The following is a 12,190-nucleotide window of genomic DNA, read 5'->3' on the forward strand; positions in this document are numbered from 1 at the left end:
TATATAAGGTAGATTTACATATTCACTTGGTATATTTTTTTCCTTATTAAATTGAACTTATCAAAATTATTTGACCACTTTGCCTTCTACTACCTCTTTTTCGTCTTCCTTCTTCTACAGCATCTTCCGTTTCTCTACCCTTTCTCAGCAGCATGTTTGACTAATAAATTCCATACTGGTTCGAATCATTATTGGATTTTTTGTTTGTGTGTGAGTTGCTTTGTGTGTGTACGTGTATGTATATTTGTGTTACTTTGAGTGGTTTGGGTTTTGTGTGTGTTGTTCAGAATTGTAAGAATATACTTGTTGTGTTTATCTTCTGCTTCTTCAGGACTTTGTTATACAAGGAAACGCGTGGGATTTTTGTATTTTGTTTGGTTTGCTATATAGATTTACAAGTGAGAATGACTGAGTGTGAGTGAATGCGTTTATGTTGGTGTAATATTGAACTAGTTTGTCTTTATAGAATACAAGGTTTGCTGTCCGGTTGTCTTCATTTAAAAAGATATTGTTTTAAATCGATTGGATTACCTATTTACAGTAAATTCGTATCCGATTCACTAGCTTCCTACACTTCTTCAGTTCGCGTTTCGACCCTAATGTGATGGGGGAGTGAATGCGGATTTTTGTTCTGCTATTTGTATCCTTATCGTACAGTATCACGTGAATATCAACGGCTTAGAGTTGAATTCTGAGTTATTTTTCTGCTATGTTTCATTTGATTAGAATTTGCTAGTCAGGAAGAGGAGGACGAATCGGGACCGTTTGCCGTAGTTTCTTTCACAGCTCAGAGCTTTTTCGCTGCGATTAGCTAATCTTCTAAACACCTCAATCCTTCCATCGGAAACATCTTCCCACACTACGTTTACGTTCCATCCATTTGCCATGATCAATATGCTTCGTAACCCTATGCTAGAAACTATACAACACGTTCTCCACTTAGACGAGAATTAAATGTTAATAACTAATTGATAGCGACCCCATCTGGCCAATGCAGCGCCCCTCGTCATCGAATGTGGCCAACGTCAGGCGCGTCAGCTTGTTGCTCAGTACCCCGACACCATTGTTCGTGATTGGATTTGGTTCAGCTGAAAATGGTAAAACGAACATCAGTCAACTAGTTCCCATGGTTAGGGGGTCGGTGATTCTCAATCAAGCTGCTTCGATGAGGGATTTTGTATAGACAAGCAGTTCGAAAACTTTGGGAACAAACTTCCTGTTGCTAATTTCAAGAGTACTGCGCGACAACACAATCTACTTATCGCCTGAGATACCTGCTATCGCTTTTACCTAACGAAAAATGAAAGGGAGAGCCAGTTTGTCAAACAGCATGTCATGTCGTTTTCGTTGTTACCTGTACTTCATCGGTATAATGCAAAACCGTACACCAAAATGATTTAGGATAAAGACATCTGGATTACGGTTCTTTATAAAGAAACGATGGTGAGCCTTCAATTAGGCCTATTCTGCGGGACTGCGTCATTTCGCCGAAGGACGTTTCGCCGATGTACATGTACCTCACTCGCGATGCAGAATAAGGGGGAGTGAAGTGATGGTGAAGTGACAATTGTCACCTCGGGTCAGGTGCCTCTCCAATTGCTTTACCTCTCATAGAAGTCTCATCATAATTAATGTGAAGCTATGACCGGAATTTTCATGTCACTGGTAACCACGACATGGTCCACAAAACATCCGGAACATCCGTAAAAGTGGTCAATTCAAGAAACTGATCCTAGAGCCCCGCGGTTTTTTTTTCGAAACCACTCATAGACGTCCTGTCAGAATGAATTCAGAGTTATGTCCGGAATATTAACCCTGGGGACTACGGAATAGTTCACCGGAAGATCCGGAACGTCTTATCAATATGGATTCGAAGTTGCCTTTGAAAAATTTACCCTTGAAACCACGGAACAGCCCTCCAGAGGATCCAAATCATCCCTAAAAGCGGTAAATTCATAATCTGATTTTTCTTAACCACTCATAGATGTCTCATAAAAATAAAATGGTAGTTGTGATCGTAAAATGGACTCTTGGGACCACGAGATGGTCCACCAGGAAGATCCGAAACATCCATAAAAAAAAGTCCAGTCCTTGAAACTGAACCAAGAGGTCCATTTTTTTGCAATACCACTCATTGATGGTAATGCTGATGATGATGATGATGATGATGGTGATGCTGATGATGATGATGATGATGATTATGATGCTGATGATTATGATGATGATGATGGTCCCACCTCTTACTCCTAAAAAGGTTTGAGTTGGACGATTTATCTTTAAGATAATTAAATATGACAACTAAACCAGGTTAGCAAACAAAATCAAACTGGTTTCAGTTACAGATATAAATTCCCTCTAAAGTTTACAGTTGCTTCACAGCGATATAAGGCCTGTACTCGAAAATAATGCACCAGACAAAAGTGTTCGCCAAAAATTTATTTTAAGTCGGATTTTCTTGAAACTTTCAGGGAATGTACTAATACATATGGATTATGTTTCGGCATAATTACTTTATTCAATTTCCTTTTCATTGCTGAAAGCCCGCACCTTTCCCTTAAAACCCCTCATTACATTTTTGTGCAATGGTGGAGCCAACCTTTTTGGTCACTTTCATCCACTCTTTCTTCAACTCCAGCTCGTTCTTAAACACCTTGGACGATTTTCGAACTTTGGCCTTCATTATGGCCCAAAATCTTTCCACCGGACGAATCTCTGGTGAATTTGGGGTGTTGGCGGTTTTTGGTACAAAAACAACGTTATTATGTCTGTACCAATCCAACGTCGATCGCGCGTAATGGCATGATGCCAGGTCCGGCCAAAATAATGTCTCGCCTCCGTGGAACCGCAGGAAGGGCAACAGACGCTTCTGGAGGCACTTGGTGCGGTAAATTTCGCTGTTGATGGTACCCATTGTGATGTACGGTTTACTTAGTTTAACGCATTGGCATATGGCCTGCCAAAGCAAGTATTTTTTTGGCGAATTTGTCCACTTTCTTCTTCCTTATGTCTTCCGGAACATCAAACCGTGATTTGGCAACGTAGAACTCCAGCCCCGGTATCTGCTTTGCGTCTGCCTTGATGTAGGTTTCGTCTTCCATAACCACACACATCGGTTTCGTTAACCGATTGTTATGAAATTTTGCACATGTAAAAAATTCACTCCAAACTAGTTATACCCAGATGTTAAACAATTTTTACCCACGGATAGAAAAGATACACACGGATAAAAATGGTGCATTTTTTTCGAGTACAAGCCTTAAATGTGGAAAAACTCAGACGTCCACCTCTTAGTTCAGCATAAGCTTGACCACGGTTCAGTACAGTCGCTGTTTTTAATTCGCTTGTGTTCAATTAAATACCCTCGAGTGGTGTCACATTACACGCGCGGTCGAACGGCCAAAGTGATAAGTCATCAAATCGCGAGTGTCAATAAACCCGGTGTGCAATTTGTTCACCGAACGCAGTGGTTTAAATTTACCAGATGAATAATTCTAGTTTCCCCGGCTGGGGGAAACCTCTGGTGGAGGTGGTGAAAAGATTTTAGCTATGGAAAGGGGAGAGGAGGGTAAATTCTTCCACGGAGTCTCTCCGATTCTCGTCGATAAAACAATTAAAGCTTACTGCGGGGAAGTAGCAAGCGCAAAAAAAAACGAAAGACGGAAAAATTCTCGTCCACGTTAAAAGTAAAAGCCAGGCCAGAAACCTGGCTAAAATCGAAAAGCTGGCTCAAGGAATTTTCACCAAAGTGTACGAGCACAAAACTCTTAACTCGTGCAAAGTAGTGGTTTTTTGCCAGGACATAAAGTTTGACAGTGACCAAGACTTACTCGAAGACCTATCGAAAACAGGAATAACTGAAGTTCGGCAGATTATGAAAGGACGCGATCAGAACAAAACTCCCACTGGAATTTTTGTTACAGTGAAAAAAAGTGTAACAAATGCGGTGAGGCATTCCATGAAATCTGTGAAAAGTGGACAGAAATATTAACTTTTGGGAAGCTAGAAAATAGTGGAAAGAGAAAATAAAATCACGTATTCAGATTCCATTAAAAGTGCATTAACCCAACAATTTGATGAGAAGATCAAACAATTAAATGAAGAAAAGAAATCCTACGCGGAAGCCCTAAGGTTAGATCTGCAGAAACAGTTCGAACAAAAAATAAGGAGATAGAAAATAAGTTATTGGAAATGCAAAACCAGTTTGAACAGGCAGTTAACCCGAGCAAAGTCGGTTAACAAAATGAAAGCAAATCGATATTAAAGTGTGCAGTTCCTATCATAATGAAAACTCATTTTGGTTTCAAATGTTGCGACATAAGTCTGATATCATATTGTGCTTTCATTATGCAGTCAAGACGTTTTAAATGAAAGCAACTTAACTTGAAGTTCTGCTGTTTACGTCTTGTTTAAAATTTAATTGAAATTCATCTGTCGTTGAACTAATGATTATCGTTTATCTGATTTGTTTAACACATTGTAGGTCATTCGTGACTTGCCCGCGGTGAGATTGGAGCCTAAGTCTTTCAGCTTGAGAAACATGAATGGTAACCATTTACTCTAGGCCCGTATTCAGTTAAACATTATGAATGCAAAATCAGTAATCAAATTGATTTCATTGAAAGCAGGATTAGTTTTCCGTTTGCTTCAACAGTGTAAAATTTTGCTCTCATTTTTGCTGTGTTAACCGTTAAGTCAACCAAAATGAGATCAACTGGAGTATTCAAAATATGTTACATCATAACAGCAAATTTTGATTTCAATTTGATGTTCAGCTTTGCTCGGGAATGCCTACAGAGAAGAAAAACAAAAAAGGAAAACGGCAGAAAAGGAGCTCGAAATTCTCAAAGAAAATTATTCCAAACTGGAGAACACACTGAAACTCTACGGATACAAACCATCAGGAAAACCAGGAGCCAAGGCAATCCCATCGAATCTCCCCCAAGGAAAAAGAAACGTAACGATAAGATGACGGGCAACGAGAAAGCAGACGACCTGGCAAAACATGGGGCTATGTTCAAATCCCCAACCGACATTTACACACCATTCGCAGATTTCAAACGAATGGTTGACGAACATATAAACCAAGCTTGGCAAAACAAATGGTTCATGAACAACAGCAAGCTCAGGCAAATCAAGAACACCATTTCGGAATGGAGCACCTCATACAATAAAGATCGATATGCAAGCCGAATCATAACAAGGCTAAGAATTGGATATACCAAATTAACTCATGGCCACCTTGAAGAAAAGAAGACCCGGAAATATGTCTATCTTGTGGAATACCAATTACCGTTCAGCATATAGGGTAAATGTTGGCTTCGGCACCCATTGACTATTTTCGACAACCGAAATTTAAACGTTAATTTCACTACGTTTTACCATCAACACACTTCCCGGAATGTATCCAAACGATTATTTAGTCTTTCAGTTCCAATCTGATTATATTTGTACGCCCGAGCAATCCTGTTATGCCAGATTTTTCTTCAAATGAAGCATACGTACTACAAAATGGGGCTGATTTCGAGTTGCCGATAATAGAACAGCTGGTTAACACGCAGTTTTATAGGGAAGGTTGCCGAAGAAAAAGAGGCTGCCGACAATAGTCACACTCACCTGAGAAGTTTGGAGCGTTGTAAAAACGTTTTCAAACAGTTTTGAAGAATTATGTCGATTGGAATGGATAGAGAAGCAGATGAATTTAAACAAACAGACACGTCATATATGAGCATGACGCTGAGAAAATGCTAATAGAAGTGCGGACGCTGCTTAGATTGACGAGAATGCGTAAATTCCCCTATTAATCGATTGCCCCACTATCACGCAGAAATAAAAACCAATCACCTGGGCTCCTCTTTACATGAAATACTAGGAGACGATGCAAATTCCATAGAAAAAACAATCAAGTTCTTGAAGGATAGCAAAATCCATACGCTAATATAAACAACCACAATCAACATCGAACCTATGCTGATTCAACACAAAAAGAACGCAACAAAATTCACCACCAAAGAGACCTGTCAGCAAAATGCAATACAGTCGAAGCTCTTTATAGCGACATCGCAGGGGACTGTCGTTTTAGAGAACTGTCGTTATAAAAGATAGTCGTTATATAGAATTTCAGTGTCGTTATAGAGAGAGAAACGTTACTCCATGCTAAACAATCAAAGTATATTTTTAGATGATTGCAATCGATTTTTAACAATACAATACATATCGTTAAAGACTAAACCCATTGCATTCATTCGTCCCTTACACCGTTTGAAAAATTCATGTAAATTTCTGAGAGATATAGCGCACATGAAGTTAACGCTATATTTGGTGTAAATTTAGACGATATTTCATGTTAATTTGAGCTTAACAACGCTTAAATTAGTAATATTGTATGCAAGCTTGTAAATGATTTCGTTGTTTATGCCAACTGTAGCTCAAAATAAAACGAGGGGAGATTTTACGCGAAAGTTAAAATTCAGAATTTTTGTCTGTGTAGAACCTGTTTTTTAATTTAAAAAAATTGCTGAAACTGTCCTTTGGCAGATCTTCCGTAGTTAATAAACTAGCATAGATTGTTTGGGAAGCATCTAAAAGTTGATTCTTTGAAGGCGCGCTGGTTAGTTCATTGTCAACAGTTTCATCTGTCGCTGAGTGATTTTGAACATCGATACTGCTGCTAGATGGCTGATCGTGAACAATTCTGACTATGTATGTCATCGTCAGTCAAAGTCCTCCTTCACAAAGGCCGTCGTCAAAAGTCACGTTGTCTGGAATACACAAATTTCATAAATAATATTATTGAAACATTACATACATGTTTCTACCTCCAAATGAATCAAAACCTTTCTCAGTGAGCATTTTAAATTTTCAAATTTTGCGATTATGTCCAGTTTATTCTGTAATTTAAATGCTTTTCTAGTTTTTGAACTCATTTTTAACCGTGAACTGAAAGCGAAAGCAATGCACTTTTACTTGACCCGAACTTTAATGCATCTGCTTATTAACGAAAATTCGTAAGTTAAACTCTACGTGAAAATCTCGTTCAAGTGGTCTAAATTAAGTTTAAATGTAGGCAAATTTGGTATATGTGTAATATCTACAGATGATTTCCAGACCGTAGGAATTTAAGTAAAATAAACAATACTGATGGTTAAATTTTTAAACAAAAAATCTACGACCAAAAAAACATCTTTTATTAAATATTTAAATTTAATATTGTCTACGGCTATTTAACCACTCTGAGATGCAAATAGATGAGATGAAGAATGTCGCAATAGAGAATGACAAGTACGGGTATAAAGCAATGATGGTGTGTCGTTATGGAGAAAGGTCGTTATAGCGAAATGTCGCAATACAGAAGAGGATTTCTATGATAATTTGAAGGGACCTGTGGAAATGTCGTTACAGAGAGATTTGTCTCTATACAGATGGTCGTTATAAAGAGCTTCTACTGTACTTATAAAGCCGACAAATGGCAATCAAGCAACAGTCATATTCAAATCATCCACGGTTCAACTACAGTACAACCATACATCCAGCACTCATACAATAGGAAACGCAGACAGCAAAGATACCACCCAAAACGGTGACCAGGACGTCACCATAATCGAGAATCAAGAAGTCCACACGGGATACCTAGAAGACCACAACTGGAAGCTCTCACTTATCCTCGTGATAGTGTCAATCCAGTAATCATCGGTATCATCAACATACTAAGGAAACAATGGAAGAAAGCAGCACTCAAAGCTGCCAAATCTGTAGCAGTCCTCAACGTTTAATTAAGGAAGACCCGACCATGACCAGATCCAAGAAGGCAACCGGAAATTGGTTAAGAAGTGATAAATTCAAATACTAATTTTTAAGCTTTAAACTGTAATTTATCAAAAACGACCCGAATGACCAAATGGTTAAATGGTCGCTAATAAAGAACAACAACAACAACAACCTCTTAGGCCGCCTTTTTGTCCACCTAAAATATTCACAAGTATTACAAGCGATTAAGAGTTAATGAACAATCAACAGAGCATCCTATTACACTAGCAACCCCGTAATCTGATTCTTCTTCTTCTCCGCATTTCAAGCATATTGCATATCGCATATTAGCTTATTGCGTGCTCTCAACTTAGTGTTCAAGATTCACTTCCACAGTTATTAATTGAGAGCTTTCGATGCCTGTACCATTTTTGCATTGGTATAATAACGAACATTTTAATGGCTCGAGTGACATGTAGACGTGTTTTTTTATCAAAGGCAAGTGTCACTCGAGCCATTAAAATGTTCGTTATTTTATAAATTGCTGTTATGGTTCGAGTGACACTTGCCTTTGATAAAAAAACACGTCTACTGAGGATTCATATTTATGAAAAAATCATATATCAATGAAACAGTCATCGGTCGTCATTGAAAAGCAATGCAACTATGTTCTGTCAATCTAATTGACTTTTATTGGTTCTGTTGTCTTGTGAATTTTAGCTAAAACGGCATCTTTTCTGATTTTTATCTCTCAATCTATGAAATATACACGAAAACTATGTTGGAACGAAACTTCTAGAACAATATGAGGAACATTATGCCGTACACTACACATTTTTATATCATATGGGTGGAAAATTCGTAGAACAAATACTTTAAAATTCTTCACATTTTAAGATATCTTCGAGCATGAAACTAAGTCAAAATTCAATAAAATCACTTCGAATAGTCAACTTTTGGCCACAAAGTTGGTAGATAACACATTAAGCTTTGCTATGAAAGTTGTTACAGCAGCTTTCGTTGTTTCAGTCTCGAGATACAAATATTGTAAGCCGTAAATTACCTTAAAAACATAAAATTAACTTGAAGCACCTCTAAATCATCACCGATTTTGCTGAAAATTTGCACAGAAGTTCAAATTAACATGACGAACAGTAATCACGGTTGACCCGTTACATTCCGAACATTTCGTTTAAAATGAACAGGTCTAATGGCGGCCTTTGCTTTAACGTAAACTTTCAATGGGGATGACGTGTATAGGCCCAAAATTAATGTCTGCCACCATTTTAGGATCCAAAATGGTGGCAATTGACTTTCAAAGGGACATTTAGTGGCTATGGACAGCCTCGTATCAGTTCAGCACAGTTAACGTGATAGGTTTGGCCATAATCCATTAGGAAGATGAATTTGATCTAATTAATGTTTTGAGGTATTTTTAAGCTCAAAGTCTTGCCTCGCATTATTTTTTTCTGAATAATGCTTTCCAAGCATATTGCGTATAATTTGTTAAATGTGTATAACGTATCATTGAGGAAGATGGCAACGTTTCAACATCCTTTCGCAAATCTTGCATTTTTGCACTTTGTTCGACATTACTATCCAATGTGCAGAAGCTGTCAAACTCGCAGAGTTGATTTATTTTTAACTCGATGACTGCCGTGGTGGGATGAAAATATAATCCATATTCATTGTAGATGAGTCAAGTTCGCTAACAATTTCATCTGCTGTAGCCGGTGCATCTTTTATGATTTCGTTGATTTCACCGTGTTTCTTATCCTCGGCGCACCAAAGTTTTCGTAAATTTGTTGAACTCATGGCATGATCTGCAAATCCTCGTTGTCGTCTTCATTGCATAGTGAATTCGCGAAATACGACGGAAGAATTTTCTTCAAGAAGTTTACCGACGTACTTTGTTTTATGTCCTTTAGAATCAAATTCAAGCAGTCGAAACAATTCTTGATGCTGAACTACTTTCGTGTATCCGCTAGTGAAAGGCCTTCATGCTCGGCTGTTTCCAGAATAAAACTGTAGCTTCTCTTGACATACTCTACCCATATTTTAGAGTATTTGACAGTTTTTCTTGAACCGATTGTTGCCTCTCTACACGTCACCCCTATCCAGAAAAACCCATATTGTAGAGTATTTGACAGTTTTTTTTTTTTTTTTGAACTGGTGGTCGACATCTTGGATTCCAAAATGCCGTCTTGCATTGATTTCTGGTCTCTACACGTCATCCCTTTTCCGAAAATACCCGTAATGTAGCGTATGTGACATCTTCGATTTCAAAATGGCGTCTGGTATCCATTTCCAGCCTCTTCACGTCATTCCCTTTCCGAAAATACCCATATTGTAGGGTATTTGACAGTTTTTCTTGAATCGATGACCGCCATCTTGGATTTTAAAATAGCGTCCGAAATCGATTTACAGCCTCTCTACACGTCATCCCTATTCCGTTTCGCGTCCTTGCATTGCACAGCAACATCTTATGTGGACAAGCTTTGTAGAAATAACATATTAAGGAAGTTCACATGCACACTAGCACTGCGTAGTGAGAGAGTTCTGACCACCATCTGAAAGGTCTTGGTCGCCTGAACAACTTTGCTGAAGACAGTAACGTTCTATATGGCCAGGATTTTTAAATACAGCTTATATAGGAAGCTCATGTGCACACTAGCGCTGCGTAGTAAGAGAGTTCTGAACTAATATGGCCACCATCCGAAAGGACTTGAACAACTTTGTTGAAGACAGTAACTTTCTATATGGCCAGGATCACGAATCTATGTTGGACCTAAGATCCATATATTATCACGCCCGTCATAAGTAACATAAAAGTGAAGCCCCTCTAGCGGTGTAGTTCCCAATTAAAACTGAATCCAATGACAACGGCTTATTGGTCTATCTCAGTACAACGGCTTTGTCCAAGACAGTATAGCTCTATATATTGTAACAAATGAGATAGTCCACCACAGCCCCCATTAGTGAAAATCCCATAAGCTGTGTGTATCCTTATTCGCGGTACCTTATTCACGCCCCTGTTACCCAGGCAATAAGGATTCCTAGCTGTATCCTGCAAACATACCCTCGTTTGCCATCCCCCACCCAAAACCAACAAAATCCTTCCTCCGATCAAATCCATCGTTTTTACCTCGAACAAACTGACCAACCACGAGTGGAATTGCAACATCCTGCAGTGAACTGGAGGCGTGTATGGCTCAACATTGAAAGCACAAAATTCAAGACCAACAATTGAAAAGGCCTCAACTCGATTTTGTAAACAAACCTTGCAAGGCCATTTTTTTGCGAACTGAAGTCCGTCAACGCAAACCAACAAAATAACAGGTACGGGAAATTATGTTCTACCCGATTGTGATTTAGGTTTGCGAATGTAGTTTTCGGTTCGCGAGAAAATGGCCTCACAAGGTTTGTTTACAAAATGGAGTTGAGGCCTTTTGAACTGTTGGTATTGAATTGTCATCAGCCCAACGTAGCAGCTGGTATTTGCTCGTCAACGAGAAAGTTGAGCACAGACTGCTATGGGCCTATGGCACACCATTCGGCGCGTGGACAGCGAGCAGTGCTTACACTGCAATACAGCAACGGAAACACTGAAGCATAAACTGAGCGAGTGTCCTCGAGTGACTGCGGCGTGGTCGCATTTGCAGAACGTTTTAGCGACCATCCTCGGCGGTTGAAGACCTCTGTTTTTCGAGGACCTAATTCATCCAGTTTTGGACAGAATAGGCAGAAGGCAAAGAATTGAAATCCTTAAACATTTGATTAACTATGTCACCTTTATCATAGATTGTGATAACGTAGTAGACGAAGGCGAACTGGATTTTCATTTGCAAGTTGAAATGTAATTAATTATACTGTAGTTAGTTTAAAACAATATCAACTAAATAAACTAAATTATAAATCGTAAAAAAAACTAATCGAAGACGATGATAAACAAATAAAATAGAAAATAAAAAATGTTACGAATAAAGGACACTAGTTCGTAAAATGTATTAATTATCATTGATTTTGCTGAAAAAATATAATACTCAACCAAAAAAAAAATCCCATATCATGCAGTATATCACATCTTATTCATATTTCTGCATGTTTCTGCAAGAAATGATGAATGTTTTGAAGAAAGCACACTTAAACAGTTCTAGGTTTTGTCGTGGGATGTGGTGGGTAGTAAATCGTAATTAAGTGGCAAAACATTATATTTCCTCAGCAAAATAAATAATAACTTACCTATTTTGCGATGTAGTGTGCCACTATATTCATCAAATATATGAGCATTGTAGAACATTTCAAACCTTGTGTCTTCAGCAAAGTTTCATTTAGTAATATTTTCTAAAACTTTTCCGAAGACACCAATACTGAGTATAAAGTTTCAGAAAACATAATATTTTAATCTCACTTGTAGGGGTATCAATCATTGATCTTTTAACCGTTT

At 38.2% G+C, this 12,190-nt stretch overlaps 1 protein-coding gene across 1 annotated transcript in view; it reads right to left on the minus strand.

Annotated features, from left to right (window-relative positions):
• Positions 1-283: 283 nt before the first annotated feature.
• The window catches only part of Bili (FERM domain-containing protein 8 Bili), a 218,594-nt gene continuing 206,687 nt past the window's right edge, over positions 284-12,190 (minus strand). The window contains exon 10 of the mRNA XM_065222477.1: positions 284-1,088. Coding sequence (XP_065078549.1) covers positions 958-1,088 — 131 coding nt within the window. The 3' untranslated portion in view covers positions 284-957. The remainder of the gene's footprint in view (positions 1,089-12,190) is intronic.

This window comes from Ochlerotatus camptorhynchus, unplaced genomic scaffold (assembly GCF_037179485.1).
Source record: "Ochlerotatus camptorhynchus isolate MF236.1 unplaced genomic scaffold, CSIRO-AGI_Acam_v1.1 ptg000170l, whole genome shotgun sequence".
Lineage (NCBI taxonomy): Eukaryota > Metazoa > Arthropoda > Insecta > Diptera > Culicidae > Ochlerotatus > Ochlerotatus camptorhynchus.